At 48.5% G+C, this 18,326-nt stretch overlaps 1 protein-coding gene across 2 annotated transcripts; it reads right to left on the bottom strand.

Annotated features, from left to right (window-relative positions):
* Window positions 1-6,642: 6,642 nt before the first annotated feature.
* Ncmap (non-compact myelin associated protein) lies at window positions 6,643-16,868 on the bottom strand. Of its 2 annotated transcripts, none has more exons than XM_051171403.1 (4): window positions 16,729-16,868; window positions 14,600-14,682; window positions 9,191-9,275; window positions 6,643-7,311 (listed from the first exon to the last, which is right to left on the bottom strand). In XM_051171403.1, exons 2-4 carry the CDS (start codon window positions 14,673-14,675, stop codon window positions 7,170-7,172), a joined length of 303 nt encoding a protein of 100 aa, XP_051027360.1. In that variant the 5' UTR covers window positions 14,676-14,682; window positions 16,729-16,868; the 3' UTR covers window positions 6,643-7,169. The 2 variants fall into 2 exon arrangements, with proteins under 2 accessions (XP_051027360.1, XP_051027361.1); XM_051171404.1 differs by having other exon boundaries at window positions 14,600-14,685.
* Between the last annotated feature and the right edge of the window lie 1,458 nt (window positions 16,869-18,326).

The following is an 18,326-nucleotide window of genomic DNA, read 5'->3' on the forward strand; positions in this document are numbered from 1 at the left end:
AATTACAGTTTAGCTAACATGAGATATACAGCTTTATGTTACTCTAGCTAGAGCCGGGCAAGGTAACCCCAGCATTGGGGGAGGGGTGGAGGCAAGAGGATCAGAAGTTCAAGGTCATACTTGATACATATGCAGTTCCAGGCCAGGCTGAGTTACAGGGGACTCTGGGTCAAAAATAAGTAGGAGCCTAGAGAGATGGCCCAGTGGTTAAGAGCTGCTCCTGAACTGCTCTGTAGAGGAGCCAACCAAGCTTGGTTCTCAGAGCCCATCTTGGGCAGCTCACAACTGCCTGTAACTACAACCCAGGGGAAAATAATAAAAAAAAAGAAAAACAAGCCGGGCGTGGTGGCGCACGCCTTTAATCCCAGCACTCGGGAGGCAGAGGCAGGCAGATCACTGTGAGTTCGAGGCCAGCCTGGTCTACAAAGTGAGTCCAGGACGGCCAAGGCTACACAGAGAAACCCTGTCTCGAAAACCCAAAAAAAATAATAAAAAAAAAAAAGAAAAGAAAAGAAAAAGAAAAACAAAACTACAACCTAGGGGTATTCAATGCCTCTGGTCTCTGAGGACACTTACAAGCACACACCCACACACAAACATAACTGAAAGTAATTTTTAAAATTAAAAATAAGTAGGTAAGCAAATGAATAAATAAATAATGTTGTCACAATAATAATGGTTATTATAGGCTGGATTCCTGCTTCTCCCTTTCGTATGTAAAGTCTCCCACCTGGCAGAACCACACCCATTGTGGTTTCAAGCAGTAATTAAGTTACAGGGAGCTAATTAGGAAAGCTCTACTCTGGGATGACTGCTGTCCGGTTTGGGCCTTCCAGGCTTTGGTGCTGTTATGGCAGCCCTAGCAGGCTTTGGGCTCCATCCCCACTTTACAGATGAATGAGGTGGGATCTGGGAGAGGGGAGTCTTTACACAGCCAGCATACAGGCAAAAGCCAATTTCACGATCTGGTCCATACATACATTTTTTTTTTTTTTTTTTTTTTTTTTTGAGACAGAGTCTCTCTGTGTTAGCCTTGACTTTGTAGACCAGGCTGGCTTTGAAGTCACAGAGATCCACCTGCCTCTGCCTCCCAGAGTGCTGGGATTAAAGGTGTGTGCCACTGAGCCCAGCTAAAGTAGTTAAAAAAAAAAAAAGAAAGATAAAATGTGAAAAGCAGCCATTAAAAAATAGATGTGCTCCCACAGGGCACCAATGATAAGAGTGATATCTGATTGGAAGCTGGAAAACAAAAGAACTTCGTCTTTGGAGTGAAACAAGTCAGGACACCATCTTGGAAGCCTAGCGGAGTGTTTCAGTAGGATATGGTGGGCTATGGCCAGAGAGATGAGGATGGAGGGTGGTGTAGCCTGGTGAGAGAGATTTGCCGCTGAGACTATGGCTGTGCACCATTCCCTAGCTTGTTTTCTTGCTGTTGGAATAAGCGGGGTTGGAGATTAATTAAGAGATCATAATATGGTTTCAAATACTAGGGTTAAAAGACAGAAAGACATGCCGGGCGTGGTGGCGCACGCCTGTGATCCCAGCACTCGGGAGGCAGAGGCAGGTGGATCGCAGTGAGTTCAAGGCCAATCTGGTCTACAAAGTGAGTCCAGGACAGCCAGGGCTACACAGAGAAATCCTGCCTCAAAAAACAAAAAACAAAACAAAACCAAAAAAAAAAACCCCAAACCACACAAAAGAATAGGTCACATGTGGACCAAGCTGGTCTCAAGTTCAGTATGCGGCCTGGGCTGGCCTTCAATTCCTCCTCCTCCTCCTGTGCCTCTGCTCTCCAGGTACTGTCGCCAGGTGTGCACCACCACCCCTGACTCACCAGGTGTTGATACAAGGTGTGCACCCCGACCGTTGGCTGGGGGGGGTGTGTTCGAAGTGAGTCACGACAAGTAAGTTAGAAGAGCAATCTAAGGCAGAAAGGAAAGTGACACTGATGGTTCAGGACCAAGTGGGAAGAGTTCTGAGGCGAGAGCGGTGCTTCCGTGTCCAGAGGCCAGTGCACTGTGAGGAAGAGCACTGGGGAGCCCTGTGGGCTAGAGACACCAAACAGGCATGGCCCTTTGTGACATTTGTTATCAAGAACAAACTGTCTTAAGTAGTTGCCGTTGCTGTAGTAGCTCCATAGACAGCGGAGGGAGAAAGGACATGTTTTGGCTCACAGTTCTGAGGAACCAGGTGGGTACAACCTGTTATGATTTGGTGGCAGAAGGAAGCAGGAAGCAGAGGTCAGGAAGTGAGAGCTGCCTACAAACCCAGAAGGCCCGTGCCCAGCGATGTACTTCCTCCAGCAAGGGTCTGCCTTGGAAAGGTTCCACAACCTTCTCCAACAGCCCTGGCAGCTAGGGACCAAGTATTCGCACGCACGAGCCCACGGAAGACATTTCGCACTTAAGCCACAGCACCAGTTCCACGTCCTTCAGTCCCCGGATGCAGATGCTCCTACCTCTGTGGGCTTTCCTGAAATTCCCTTTACTCCCAATGTGCCTCCAAGAGAAGTGGACAGCTAGAGGGAAGCCGGGTAAATGCTGGCGCACTTTTCTGACGCCACTTAAGGCGGGGCCTCATTCTGGAAGAGCATCAGGGTGAGTCGGAGCCTGTCATCCCATCGATTAGGAGGCAAGAAGATGAAGATTTTGAGGCCGATCTGGACAGCGCAGTGACTGTGAGACCCCCCGGGTAATACAGAGAGACGCTCTCCCCAGTGAAGTAAAGCATCAAGAGGTCCAGGAAAGCTTTATTCAGTCCCAAGATTGAACTTGATACTTGGCTGATGCAGGAAGGGCTTCCTCACAGACCCCCGGAGAGCAGCCTGTTTCCTTCTGTGTCTCACAGGTTTGCCCAGCGTCTGCTGAGCTGTTGCCATTTGCTTCTTTGCCAGGACATTGCCAATGGAGGGAACGGGTGTCCCAGGACAAAGGGCTACAGAGCTGAGACAATGGGCCTGCTGTGGACTCCCACCCAGTGGGCTGCAGACAACAACTGGAGACATTTTTGTTGGGTTACTGTACACCCACAAATAGCCACTTAAAAAAGAAAGGGGAAAAAAAATACACAGATGTGCCTGCTGTGCCCCGCAATAGAGTCCGTCTTGTTCCCTCGCCTCCAGTCTCTCCCACCCTAGCCCATTCTGCACACTGTGCTGGACTTAGAACTCCGAGCTAGACAGGGGCATCTGTTGTCCCTGCTCAAGCACTTCTGTTTGTTTAAGATTGTATTTTATTGTTAATGTCCCTCATGTGTTGTGTGTGTCCCCATGCCCTCAGGGGCCAGAGCCATCAGATTTCCTGAAACCGAGGTGACAGGCGGTGTTAAGCCACCTGACATGGGGCTGGGAGTCACACTCAGGTCCCCGGGAGGCACTGTGAGCTCTGAACCACTGAGGCCTCTCTCCAGCCCAGCATTTTCTTTCCTTAAAATTTTTTATTACATTTCTGTGTGTGCATGCATGCCCAGAGGATCGCTTCAGGAGTCAGATCTTCCTTCCACACACAGCTCCTGGGGGTTGACCCCAGGTCGTTAGGTTTCATAGCCACCCCACCAGACCTGTCCTCAAGAATTTTCAGCAGCATTCTGTTACCTTTAAAATAACGAAGCGCCGCCGGGCAGTGGTGGCACACACCTTTAATCCCAGCACTCGGGAAGCAGAGGCAGGCAGATCGCTGTGAGTTCAAGGCCAGCCTGGTCTACAAAGCAAGACGGGAGAGCCAAGGCTACACAGAGAGACCCTGTCTTGGAAAAAAGAAAAAGAGAAAACAGCCATAGCTGTGTTGGGGGAGAGGGTCAATCTTGACTTTTGTACTAATACATTCACACGTAGGACCTTTTGTTTCCAGAATCAACATATAAAAAAAATTTATGCCTTGACTAAGTGGGATGATGACAATGACAATGATGACTTTATCTGAAACAAGGTCTTCCTCTGTCCCCTAGGTGGGCCTCAGCTTGTGGCAGTCCTTCTCCCGCTGACTCCTGAGCACTGGGATGACAGCTGCTTCCCAGCATGCACTGCAGGACGTAATTTACCCAGTGCACCATTGGCTTAGCCTACAGGAATCAGTCATCAGCGAGCTGCTCAGCAGGGTTTCCGCCACACCTTGTCCTCTGCCCCCTACAGGCCACAGAGGCTGCTAGGTCGGCCGTGTCAGCTTGATTGCATTTAGAGCCTCTATCCTTGTTTGTTTGTTTGTTTTTTCTATCCTTGTTTTTAAGGGCAAGACACAGGATGGCAAGTGACTTATGTTTTTGTCGGTGAAACTCTTTCAAATCAATATTGAAAGAGGAAGAGTTAAATGTGAGAACGGATTGAAAGACTGGAAGGAAGGTAGTTTCACCAGGACGATATTCAAGTGGCCACTAAACAAGTGGGGGGAGGGGAGATGCCCCATTGGTTATCAGGGAACACAAATCAAAGCCACAGTGAGTGTGCATTGCACACCCATCAGGTGGCTAAACATTCAAGATTCCCAAAACAGCTGTGCTGTGAAGGGTACAGAGAAACAAGAATTGTTTAACTTTGTTATTATTTGTTGGCATTGACAGAGAGTCTTGTGTATCTTTTTGTTTTGTTTTGTTTTTTGAGACAGGGTTTCTCTGTGTAGCCTTGGCTGTCCTGGACTCCCTTTGTAGACCAGGCTGGCCTCCAACTCACAGAGATCCACCTGCCTCTGATCCCCCAAGTGCTGGGATGTACCCAAGTGGGGTACACCACCACGCCCAGCTTTCTTGTGTATCTTGTTTGTTTTTGTTTTGTTTTGCTTTTTTCGAGACAGGGTTTTTCTGTGTAGCCTTGACTGTCCTGGACTCGCTTTGTAGACCAAGCTGGCCTGGAACTCACAGTGATCTGCCTGTCTCTGCCTCCCGAGTGGTGGGATTAAAGGCGTGCGCCACCACGCTGGGCTGTGGCAATCTTGTATCAATCTCTTAATTCTGAGACTATAAGTATGAGACACCACACCTAGCTTGAAACAGAGTCTTTTGTTTTTGTTTTCGAGGCAGAGTTTCTCTGTGTAACCCTGGCCTTGCACTCACAGAGCTCTGCCTGCCTCTGCTGGGATTAAAGGCATGTGCCACCAGCACCTAGCAGAAAAAAGTACTTGTTAACACTACAGGAAATGGAAATGAACAACACACACTAGGTTTAAACTTTTTTATTTTAAAACGTATGCATCTACTGATTCCATGGCCACTTGAAGGAGAGAGAATGGGAGACAAACGGGGCTGCGCCACCCCTGTTGAAACCAGAGGTCCTGTCTTCCTGTACTGAGGATCCCCCTGAACATGCACAGAGCTACTCTGGGGGCCTAACTGGGTTATCTTCATTATTGAAAAGCAGAGCAATAAAGTCCTGTCACTTGCTTCCTCCTCCACAACTGCTGTGCTGTGCAGGAGAGGTTAGTTTTAAGGCTGGAACATTCAAGCTGATTTTCTTTTTCCAGGACGGGATAGGGGGGTTGGGGGGGGGGGGGGGGCGGGAAGGCTTTGAGGAGCACAGGGTTTTGTTTGTTTGTTTTGTTTTTAAAGCAGAAAGTGTTCAAGGAAGTATTCTACATTAGGGCTTGTCCAGGGCCTCAGCGGGAAGCAGGCAAAGCAGGGCCCATGGAGCCCAGGTGGGTTAGAGAGTGAGAGCCCTCTTGGCTATGCTCATGAGAGCCACCAGCAGGCCACCAGAGTGCCCCCAGCTGGGAAGGGCAGAGAGCAGAGACTGGGAAGAAGGGTTCTAAGCTGGACCCTACCCTGCTCTGACCCTGTCTCCACCGCACCAGCCTCCCCAGCAGCTTCTTATTCTTTGTGCATTGGAAATTCTCATCTGAGATAGAGAGAAAGATGACCACCCAGGCTCATGGGGAGAAGCCTGGGTGGAGCTGGAGCATGATGGGTATTTAGATCAGAAGGGCAAGCTGGCTGAGGATGAGAAGTTCCTAGTATTTCCCCAAGTTTTGTTTGTTTGTTTGTGAGAGGATTTCATGTTGCCTTAGGATTTTGTGTAGCCGCAATTTTCTGTGTAGCCAAAGATGACCTTAATTTTTTTGTTTGTTTGTTTTTCGATACAGGGTCTCTCTGTGTAGCCTTGGCTATCCTGGACTCACTTTGTATGCACTTTGTATGAACTCACAGTAATGCACCTGCCTCTGCCTCCCTGAGTGCTGGGATTAAAGGCTTGTGCCATCACTGCCCTGTTAGTGGAGTGTCTTCTGGCCCAGGGCTCAGAGGTCAGCTATCACAGAGAGTGACACAGAGAGTCTGTGCCGTGCTTTGGGTCTGTCTCTGGAAGGTGACTAGGAAGGACATAGGAAATACAGCCTCTAATGGGTCTCAGAATATTTGTCCCCAGAGGCAAAGGGACTGTCAGGGAAGTTTAGCATCCAAATAAAAGGGAGCCAGAAAATGAGGAGCCAGGGTAGTCCACCTGGGGCAGAAGGAACTGTCCTGAGCAGCCACCAAACAGCCCAGGTCTATGGGCTACATAACAGTCCTCATTCTTGAGCTAGCCTCTGCTCCTCATCCTTGAGTTAGCCTCTGCTCCTCGGGGCACCTCTTTCTTCTCTTTACTGCCAATGAAGTCAAATTTTTTTGAGGATACTGTTTATTCTGTTTTGTTTTGTTTCTTTTAAAGAAAACATCTTTGTATGCAGCCAAAGCTGGCCTTGTAATCACAGCCTCTTGTACCCTTTGTTCAAGCGGGGGAACGCTGACCACCCATCTATCCTGGAACAGGTTCCACATTACCAAGTTAGTTGCAGGGTTAGTTGGTCCACATTGGTTCCCCTGTGCCTGACTAGGGATGAGAGAGACTTGCGGACATGCTCCCAGTGGCTCCCTGGGTGGCACTTTCATTAGCACTTTCTGACCCTTCCTGACCAGAAGACTAGGTGTCAGTCTGCCCGGCTTTAACACTTGTGAGGTGAGGACCAGACTCAGAACAGTAGCCCCAGCTTCTCATCTGGGGACAAAAGAATGTCCGCAGCTCTTCAGGAGAGTGGCAGCAGGGATATGGACATAGCTGGGGTGGCAAAGGATGGCTGCAAGCTGCAAGGGCTGTAAAAAAGGCGTGCCTCAGTTTACCCATCCAGAAAGAACTCAGTAAAGCTGCCAGAAGACTGTGCTTTCAGGTCATAAAAGCTGTCTGCAGAGGCAGGGGTGGCAGCAGGGCACAGTCACCGAGTCTCCACTTGGACGTCCCCAGGGTTGAAGGTCACAGTAGCAGGCTGCTGGCCACCATTGCTGCTTGGGTCCAAGGCAGGAGGGACAGGTGGCTTTGGGCTCTTGGGCTCCAGCTCCCGCCTGGATCTCATTCTCCTGTAATGACAAAGTGAGGAATAGACTCTGTGATGCTGGCTCATCACGAAGTCCCATTGTTCCATCGCCGCTGTTACAATTGGGAAGGCCCTTCGACATCAGCCTGGCTCGCTTCAGAAGGTTCTGTTTAAATAAAGCAGCTAAAGGGTCCTGCTCAAATTATAGCACCAGCAAGGACAATACGTGCAGTAAACTTCAAACCCCTACCCAGACCTAGCCAATGGACAGGACATTCTCCATAGTTGAGTGAAGAGTGGGGACTGACTTTTACATGAACTCCGGTGCCCCATATTTGACCACGTCCCCTGGATGGGGAGGCCTGGTGGCACTCAGAGGAAGGATAGCAGGCTACCAAGAAGAGACTTGATACCCTATGAGCATATACAGGGGGAGGAGGTCCCCCTCAGTCACAGTCATAGGGGAAAGGAGTAAGGGGAAAATGGGAGGGAGGGAAGAATGGGAGGTTACAAGGGATGGGATAACCATTGAAATGTAATATGAATAAACTAATAAAATATTAAATAAATAAATAAAACGGCTAAACTTTACTGTGTCCCTGACAGTCAGAGCAGTGGCTGCATTCAAGACTGAGTGAAGCTGTTTGAGGTTTGCAGCGTGATTATGCATGGAATATTTAAAAACATCTTATGTGCCAAGCATGGTGGCACACTCAGGAGGCAGAGGCAGGTGGATTACTGTGAGTTTGAGGCCAGCTTAGTCTACCCAGGACAGCCAAGGCTATACAAAGAAACCGTGTCTTGAAAAACAAACAAACAAGCCGGGCGTGGTAGTGCACGCCTTTAATCCCAGCACTCAGGAGACAGAAGCAGGCGGATTGCTGTGAGTTCGAGGCCAACCTGGTCTACAAAGTGAGTCCAGGACAGCCAAGGCTACACAGAGAAACCCTGTCTCGAAAAACCAAAAAAAAGGGGGGGGGGAGGAATGGGAGGATACAAGGGATGGGATAAACATTGAGATGTAACAAGAATAAATTAATAAAAAAAAAAAAAATAAAATAAAATAAAATAAAATAAAAAAAAAAAAAAAAAAAAAAAGAAAATTAAGAAAAAAAAAAAAAAAAAAAAAAAAAAAACCAAAAAAAAAAAAAAAAAGAAAAACAAACAAACAAACAAACAAAAAGAACATCTTATGTAATTGAGAAAAGAGTGGCTTAAAATATCAATAATTCCAGGACTTTCAAGGCTGAGACAGGAACATCAAGATTTTGAGGCTAGCCTGAGCTACATAGGAAGACTCCCCCATCTCAAACAGCAGCATGTATATCTTATTTTATACACCATAGTGTTGAAGCTAACAACGAGTTCTGATGTCTGTGTGGTATGTCATCCCCAGACAGATCCTAACTCCTTCCAAGCTTTCTCATTCCCAGCCCAGGCATCAGTGTAAGCAGTGTGAGGTGAGGGGCATCTGCCCACATGTCAATCAGAGCTTCAGCAACATGGGCAGAGTGACAGAGCCCCTGAAATTCAATGCCACCTCCTTGCTTAGAACAGGCTCATGTGGTTACACCCCAAAGACTTTAAATAACACAACACTACTCTTGTTGTTTTTTTCTGAGACAGGGTCGTCACGTAGCTAAGGATGACTTTACACTTCTGGTCCTCCTGCTTTTAGCTCCTGAGTGCCACCATACTTGGTGTATGCAGTGCTGGGGGCCAACCCCCGGGCCTTCAGCTAGGCTAGGCAAGTGCTCTGCCTACCAACCCACAACTCCAGCTTCTGTTAGTATTACATGCTATGGTGGGAACATTGTCTTTGAAGCCACATGGGTTGGGTTTGAACCTCAGCTCTGGGCAGGTGAGCCAGCAGTCTGCACCCCGAGTGTGGAAGGTGGCAGGCAGTTCTGGGCATCCTGTACCTGTTGTACAGCTTCAGCAGGATCAGAACCAAGGTGACAATGATGATGACAACCACCACGACGGCAGCCACGATGGCTCCAGAACCTGCAGAGGAGAGCGGACTGAGAGTGGGTAGAAGCCCTTGGCAAACAAGTATGAGTCCCCAGAAACCTCATGACTCTGCGTGGTGACCCCATGGCTCCTATGGGTATGGGGGTGCAAAGACAGGAAGGTTGCAGAGGCTTGCAAGCCCGGTAGCCTGGCGTATGCTGGTGTATGGTGGGGGCGGGGAAATAACAGAGACTATTGTAAGCAAGGTAGAAGGACAGGACTGACACTGAGGGTGTCCTCTGACCTCCACGTCATGGCACACTCACGACAGCATGGACACACATGAGCAAATGCACACACACACACACACACACACACACACACACACACACACACACCATATTTACACACAACAAAAAAAAGCAAATGAATTAAAATACAAAACAAGAGAAAGCACCGAGGGTGAAGACAGGAGCTGACATGCAGAGTGGGAAAGCCCCATCAGGCACTTGTCATCGTGATTTGGACATAAACGTGTCCTCCTAAATTTCACACATTAACGGTTTGGTCCCCAGATGTTGGACTGAACTACTGCTGGGACATGAGGACCCCAATCTAATCGATAAATTTAGCCATTGGATTTATAGTTTGATGGCATTATTGAGAGGTGACAGAAACTGTATGGGGGAGGGGCCTGACGGGAGGAAGTGGGCACTAGGGGCCTCTGAAGGTCATCTTGTCACGTCTCCCTCTATCTTTCTCTGCCTCCTAGCCCTCATGAGCGGGCAGCTCACCATGCCTTCTCTGTCCAGTGCTATCTGAGCTCAGGCCCATGGCAGTGGAGCCAAGCTACCAGGCCTGGGACCTGAGCCCATTTTCTTTTTTAAGTTCATTTTTTTTTTCAGGCATTCTGTTACAGAAATAAGAAACCGAGTCTCAGCTGGGTGTGGTGGCACACACCTTTAATCCCAGCGTTTGGGAGGCAGAGGCAGGAGGATCGCTGTGAGTTCGAGGCCAGCCTGGTCTACAAAGTGAGTCCAGGACAGCCAGGGCTACACAGAGAAACCCTGTCTCGGAAAACAAACAAACAAACCAAAAAAAGGAAAAAGGAACTGAGTCTCACGTAGCCTGGGATGGCCTTGAACTCTAGAGTCTTCTTGATCTCTGAAGGGCCAGGATTACATGTATGTGGCATGGTGCCTGCCTGAGTCCCCTTCTCAGCCCCAGCAGAACTCTAAATTTCTGCAGGACAGATCAGCAAAAGTCCCTCCCCTCCTCCTCCTCTTCTTTTTAAAAATATTTTTTACTTATTTATTTTATGTATGAGTGTTCTATCTGCATGTACACCTGCATGTCAGAAGAGGCCATTAGAGGGTAGAGATGGCTGTGAGCCACCATGTGGTTGCTGGGAACTGCACTCAGGACCTCTGGAAGAGCAGACAGGGCTCTTAACCTCTGAGCCATCTCTCCAGCCCCTTCCCCTTGTTTTTATACTATGCAATTAATGCGCTTTTTGAGACGATTTTGAAAACACAAAAATAAGCAAAACATGGGAGAGGGTGAGTCACTGGATAGCTGTACTATACATTCTGCCCTGAATGTGCATGTTAAAGCCTGTTAAGATTTCAGGAATAGAGCCGGGCGTGGTGGCGCACGCCTTTAATCCCAGCACTCGGGAGGCAGAGGCAGGCGGATCGCTGTGAGTTCGAGGCCAGCCTGGTCTACAAAGTGAGTCCAGGATGGCCAAGGCTCCGCAGAGAAACCCTGTCTCGAAAAAACAAAACAACAAAAATTTCAGGAATAGGCCTGATACCCTCTTCTGGCATATTCTCTGGCACTGCACACTCATGGTGCACAGACTCATGCACATAAAATAAGAACAAAGAAATCTTTAATTCCAGCACTCAAGGTAGAGGCAGAAGGATGAGGAGTTCAAGGTCATCTTCAACTACACAAAAAATTCAAGGCCAGTCTAAACTACATGTCCCCGTCTCAGAACAGAGTAATCAGGCTGGAGAGATGGTTCAGCAGCTAAGAGCACACACTCTTCTTGCAAGGGACCCAGTTTGGTTCACAGTACCCACATCATATGGCTCACAGCCACCTGTAACTCTGCCCAGTTCCAGAGAATCTGGCACACTAACATGCACATACACACACACACACACCAATCTTTAAAAAAACAAAAGAAAAGAAAAGAAAAACCCAGCCATGACCATTACATATGCTTGCTTTTGTTTTGTTTTGTTTTGTTTTTTGAGACAGGGTTTCTCTGTGTAACATCCCTGGCTGTCCTGGACTCACTTTGTAGACCAGGCTGGCCTTGAACTTACAGAGATCCTCCTGCCTCTGCCTCCCGAGTGCTGGGATTAAAGGTGTGCGCCGCTACTGCCCGGCATTACATATGCTATCTTATGGTATTAGCATGATCATTTTCTCTCTGTGCTTTCACACGTTCTCTCATCGTTTCCATGGCTGCACATCACCCTGTGTTTGGCTGCATCATGCTTTGCTCACCAAGTCCCTGTTGAGATTCTTCCTGTTTTCAATCTTTTTTTTTTTTTTAATTTATTATGTATACAGCATTATACCTGCATGTACTACACGCCAGAAGAGGGCACCAGATCTCATTGTGGATGGTTGTGAGCCACCATGTAGTTGCTGGGAATTGAACTCATGACCTCTGGAAGAGCAGTCAGTGCTCTTAACCTCTGAGCCATCTCTCCAGCCCCTATGTTTTCAATCTTTTGCTCTTACAAACAAGTATGCAAACTAGTATGCAAGTCCTGTAGCTCACTGGAGTAGAGTCTAACTTCAATACAGTCTCAATGGTGACCTCCTACACCTCTGCCAGAGTCTTGAACCATAAATGTACCCATGCTTTAAGCCAATCTGTCACTTCAGAGGGAAGTTCATATTTAGGGAATAATCAATACTCGATGCTAAAAGGCTGTTTGAATGAAAATGTCCATTTACAAAATTATTGTTGACGTGCTAGGTGGTTTAATAAGGTCGGGCAGACTAGTCCACACTTCCAACGGTGAGTGTTGAGAACTGTGACTAACGCAGGAACTCCTCAGGCCGCCTCAGGCATGGAGCGTATAACAACTCCGTGAAGCACCAGCATGCATGCGTGGGAACGCAAGGTTTGGCGAAAGAAGGGACCAGAGAGATGGCTCAGTCCTCAAAAGCTCAGGCTGCCCTTGCTGAGGACCCAGGTTCCATTCCCAGCATCCATACCATCTGGGTATCTGTTGCCCTTTTCTGGCCCCCACAAGGCACTACACACATAGTGCACTCAGGCAAACACTCAGGCATATAAAAAATGCAGAGTGCACTTACAGATAGGCAAACATTCAGGCATATAAAAAGAACACACATAGTGCACTTACAGATAGGCAAACACTCGGGCATATAAAAGTCGGACAAGAGGAAGCCAGATACAAAAGAATATACATATGGCTCTCTTTCCATTGATACAAAATTCAAAGCCATATATGACTCATCACTGTTACCGGTGGGGCTCCTTAGGGAAACAGGACCTTGGAGTCATTGGTAGTCTGTTTCCTGATACAGATGCTGGTGTGCACTTTGTGAGAAGTTGCCCAGGGGTGATTCAGTGAGAATTTACCTCTGTCGGATTGGCCTGTGGACCTGTGTCTGCAGGTCACCTTTATGAGTTATATCAGAGACTGGGCTGAGCAAGCCATGGGAGCAAGGCAGTAAGCAGCACTCCTCCGTGGTCTGGCTTCAGTTCCTGCCTCCATGTCCCTGCCATGTCCCTGATGATGGACTGTCAGCTGTGCGCTAAGATAAACCCTTGCCTCGCCAAGTTGCTTTTAGTCACGGTGTTCTGTTACAGCAATGGAGACGCAAACTAGCATACATGTAGCTCAGGTTGGCCTCAAAGATTATGTAGCCGGAGAGAACCTTGGATCTTCTTGCTTCCACATCCTCAGTGCTGGGAGCATGTGCGTGCACCACCACACCCAGTGTCCAGTTTATCAAGCCCAGGCCTAATGCCTGCTCGGCAAGCCCTCTGCCAACTCAGCTACATACTGGGCCCAATCGACTGATTTTCTGAAGAACTGTTACCAGCTTTTCTTATCCCAGGAACTCCTCCCTGGTCTTTGGTAAATATTTCCCAGGACTAACTCAGTCCCACCTTCATTCATTTGCCTCTTAAGAAGTAGGCCGGGGGCTGGGCGTGGTGGCACATGCCTTTAATCCCAGCACTGGGGAGGCAGAAGCAGGCGGATCTTTGTGAGTTCAAGTCCAGCCTGGTCTACAAAGCAAGTCCAGGACAGCCAGAGATACATAGAGAGATCCTATCTCAAAAACCAACCAACCAAACAAACAAAAAAGTAGGCAGGGGCCATTGGCTGTTCTTCCAAAGGTCCTGAGTTCAATTCCCAGCAACCACACGGATGCTCACAACCATCTATAATGAGATCTGATGCCCCCTTCTGGTATGTAGGTGTACATGCAGGCGAAACACTGTACATCATAATATAATAAATAAATCTTCTTTAAAAAATGTTTTAAAGTAGGCAAGATGCTTGCCTTAAAAAAACAGTATGCAAGCTGGGCATGGTGGTGCATGCCTTCAATTCCAGCACTTGGGAAGCAGAGGCAAGCAGATCTCAGTGATTTCAAGGCCAGCCTGGTCTACAAGGCGAGTTCCAGGATAGCCAGGGCTATACAGAGAAAACCTGTCTCAAGAAGAAAAAAAAAAACAACCCCACAGGCAAAAAATAGTATGTGACTAGCTACTCTTTAATGTTGTTGCTATCTCTGTAGCCCTGGCTGGCCTTTGAACTCACAGAGATCCTCCTGCCTCTCTCCAGTGTTGGAATTAAAGCACTTAGCAAGTAGTTACTTTTCTTTAGGACTTTTTTATTTTTGTTTTTGTTTTTCGAGACAGGGTTTCTCTGTGTAGCCTTGGCTGTCATGGACTCATCTTGTAGACCAGGCTGGCCTCGAACTCCCAGTGATCCGCCTGCCTCTGCCTCCTGAGTGCTGGAATTAAAGGCGTGCGCCACCACCGCCCGGCAACAAGTAGTTACTTTTCAAGGAGACCTATTTCAGTATTCTTGAAAGAGATTCAAACTGCCATAGCTCCCAGACTCCAGGGTTTATTGGAGCTGGGAACAGAAGCAGCAATTGTCACAGCACTTGGTGCGCTTACTGCACACTTGTAGGGGAACCAGGCCCTTCCCGTGGCTCCCACAGTCCTCACAGCGACTCCTGTGTGATGTTCACCGATACTCCCCATCTTACAGGAGAGGAGACAGAGGCCCGGGGCAAAGATGTAATGCGTGTGCCAGGAACACAGCCCCCAAAACTGGCCCTGACAACCTTCCCTGAGGCCGCCTTACTCTTATACAGGAAGTCTTCTCCTCTAGTCATGTTCAGGGAGAAGATTGCGTCCCCCAGAGTGGTGGCTGTGGTCATCTCGATCCTGCTGAGAACAAAGGAGAAATCTTGCTTAGCACCAGGGTTAGCCTTAACCGTGTCACTGCCTCTTTGACTTTTTCCTGCACGAGTCTAGGATTCCCAAACATGCAGTTCCTTTTTGGCAGCAAGTAAAAATGAGGCCCATTGCTAAAACCTGTGTGTGTGTGTGTGTAGAAAATAGTACCCCGAGCCGGGTGTGGTGGCGCACGCCTTTAATCCTAGCACTCGGGAGGCGGAGGCAGAGGCAGGCTGATCGCTGTGAGTTCCAGGCCAGCCTGGTCAATAAAGCGAGTCCAGGACAGCCAAGGCTACACAGAAAAACCCTGTCTCAAAAAAAAAAAAAAAAAAAAAAAAAAAAAAAAAAAAGAAAAGAAAAGAAAAGAAAGAAAAAAAAAAAGAAAATAGTACCTCAGAATTGTAAGGAACGTTTCTCCCTCCCTCCTTCCCTTCCTACAGGGTCTCAGACAGGCCCCAACTCCATCTATAGCTGAGCATCACCTTGAACTCCATGCTCCGCAAAGAACTTGGAACTTGGCTTTTCTTTTCAAAATATTATTTTTAGATTTATTTATTGTTTTGTTTTGCTTTTTTTCGAGACAGGGGTTCTCTGTATAGCCTTGGCTGTCCTAGACTTGCTTTGTAGACCAGGCTGGCCTCAAACTCACAGTGATCTGCCTACCTCTGCCTCCTGTTTCTGACCCATTGCAAGTCTCAGGTCCTGTCTGCTGCCCTGGTTCTTGTGATCATCAGGGCCTCCCATGGCTCAGCTCCCGCTTCAGGCTCTGGTGACCTCCCTTTGCATATCAGTCTTCTGCCCTGGGCGTCTGGTCACTTGGCTGCCTTAGATGATCTGGGTTGGGCTGCGTGCTCCCCTGGCAGGAAGAACACAGCCTTAGGCTAGCCACCCATCCCTGGAGACTCCTACCCAGACAGAGCTAGCAGTGTTGCTCTCTTTCTTCTCACAGCTGCCCTGAGCCCAGGAGCCAGAAAGCACGGCTAGTGTTCATGCTTGGCTTCACACGTTCCTACTCAGCCTGGTTGTTTTTCAGCTCTGTCTACCTCCCCTTTGCTGGTGGGAGGACCATAAGAAGGGACAGAATTCCCCTCCTCCCAGCTTGTGCAAAAAGAAGGGCCTCGTCCTAAGGGAGCTGAGGGTTAGAGGCAAAGTATGAACAGTACTTTTTGGGTTTTCAAGACAGCGTCTCATGTGCTCCAGGTTGGCCTCGAACTCACTATGTAGCTAAGGATGAGCGGCAGCTGATCCTCCTACCTCCGTCCTCTCCAGCTCTGGGATTATAGGTGTGTGCCACCACACCGGGGACTGAGGATTGAATTTACGACTTCACACCTGGTAGGCAAGCACTCTACCGCTGAGTGACATCTCAAATCTAGAAAGTGCTGGTAAGAATTCAGTGAACACTGGGCAGTGGTGGCGCACACCTGTAATCCCAGGAGGCAGAGGCAGGCAGATCTCTGTGAGTTCGAGGCCAGCCTGCTCTACAGAGAGAAGCCCAGTCTCGAAATAAATAAATAAATAAATAAATAAATAAATAAATAAATAAGTAAATGTCAATGGCCTGGATGTAGTGGTAATGTCTATAATCCCAGCACCAGGATCAGGATTTCAAAGTTATCCTCAGCTACAAATGGAGTTGAAGCTAGCCCAGGATAAGTGAACTACTATCTTAAAGAAAAAAGAAAAGAAAAGAAAAGGCCACGGGTGAGAACTCAGAATGGAATGCTCCCTGCTCTGTCCTTGAGGACAGACCCCTGCCTTTTCCATCACAGCCCCACTGCTTCCAAGATGCCACAGAAAACGTGGTTTCCCTTTCAGTGGCTTCCAGCCAGGACTCGAGGTTCAGCCCTACCAAGGTCACACTTGCCTCAGGTTAGCCCGAAAGCTGTAAAGCAGCTGTGTGAACCCGACTGCCAACTGCAAAGCCTGCTCCCTTCTCACCTGCCCTGCGGCGCATCCAGTAGGGGCTGTGACCAGCTACTGCAACAATACACACACACACACACACACACACACACACACACACACACTTACCAGTGAGCAGCCTCCCAAGGACACAGGCTCCTCCTCAGGTCCCTCTGGGTTCACCTGCAGGTGCTGCTGCGGTCCAGGTGCAGCCAGTCACTCCTCTTTGAAGGAGAACAGTGAGCAATCCCAGAGCCGAACTTGCCTCATCCCGGCGGCAGCAAGGGCTCTCAATGGCATCTCTGTTCCTGCCACATCAGAGAAGGTGGGAGGAAGGCGGTGAACATCGATGGCCAAGGATGTGGATGTTTTCATGTGTGGGGGCCCCAGCAACTGCAGTTAACCAAGTCAGGCCCAAGCCTGGGAGGGGGGGACGACACAGCTGTGTACTGTGCATTCCGTGGTTGTGGGATGCAGGGTTACTCTGGGGAGCGCAGGACTGGGTTTCAGAGGCTGAAGCTAATTTCACAAGCACGGTTATGAGCGTGGCAGGTCCAATTCCATCCTCATCTTCGTCCTAGAAAGGAGTGTGGAGGCGCTGTGCCCACTGTACAGACGAGATACAAGAGGCTCCGAGCACACAGGAGCCCCACCTAACAGAACTATTAGTAAAAGCTACATTAGGCTGTAGGTTGGGGCTTGGGACTGCACAGCCCATCTTCATGACCCCCTCTCCTTAGATTTCTTCACCCAGAAAATGCACACAGAGAGATGTTTCCACCCACGGAGCTGGAGCGCGTGCCCCGGGCTCTGACCCCAGCTCCTACTGTGCCCTTGGCCACACTCTGAACCTACCTTCAGCCTAGCTCAGACTCCACAAAGGACTGTTGTTCTCGCGGGCTGTTAAACAGTCCTGTGTGGGAGCTAGGCTGGGAAGTGGCGGAGGGTCATGACCTACCTACTGCCTCGTCGCTCTCTGGCAGCTCCTGGGGTTGACCGTAAGAGCTGTTATTAGGAAGATAAACGCTACCCCCAAAACCTCAATACAACATGTCGCCCCTTTCCATCTGCCGAACTCCCAAGCTCCTCCTTGGATAAGACAAGAAAAGTAAATCCCCAGCAGACAAGCTCACAGGTAATCAACAGCAGCCCAGGGTTACAGTGAGGCACGAAAGCCATTCATCTGCTGTGGGTGGGGCAGAGCCCGGTAGGTAATGGTCTTGCCTAACATGTATGTAACAGCCTTAGGCTCAACCCTCAACACTCCATCAACTGTGTGCACACCTGGAAGATGGAAGAATCAGAAATTAAAGGTCATCATTGGCTACACCGAGTTTGAGTACAGCCTGGGCTACATGAGACCCTTGTCTCAAAAATTAAAAAAAAAAAATTTAATTGAAAAATGAAATAGGAGCTGGTGAAATTGCTCAGCAGGCAAAGGCACTTGCTGCTAAGCCTGATGACCTGAGTTCAATCCCATGGGATGCCTGAAGAGAGGTGACTTCTACAAGTTGTCCCCTCACACATGTACCATCATGATACACACAAAATAAATAATTAAAAACTTAAATGAGGAGGCAGGCAGATCTCTGTGAACTTGAGGACAGCTAGTCTATCTTATTTCAAAAAAACAAGGAAAAAAAAAAAAAACAACAACTCAAAAACAAGAACTTAAGTGAAATTAAAGAAAAGTCCCGACTTTCCAAAATATTGGGGCTGATTCAAGC

This window comes from Acomys russatus, chromosome 29 (assembly GCF_903995435.1).
Source record: "Acomys russatus chromosome 29, mAcoRus1.1, whole genome shotgun sequence".
Lineage (NCBI taxonomy): Eukaryota > Metazoa > Chordata > Mammalia > Rodentia > Muridae > Acomys > Acomys russatus.

Coding starts and splice junctions, on each gene's coding strand:
- Ncmap (XM_051171403.1), bottom strand. CDS start 14,675: ATGACCACAGCCACCACTCTGGGGGACGCAATCTTCTCCCTGAACATG. Junction 9,276..14,599: donor AGAAGACTTCCTGTATAAGA/GTAAGGCGGCCT, acceptor TCTCCTCTGCAG/GTTCTGGAGCCATCGTGGCT. Junction 7,312..9,190: donor CTGCTGAAGCTGTACAACAG/GTACAGGATGCC, acceptor TTGTCATTACAG/GAGAATGAGATCCAGGCGGG.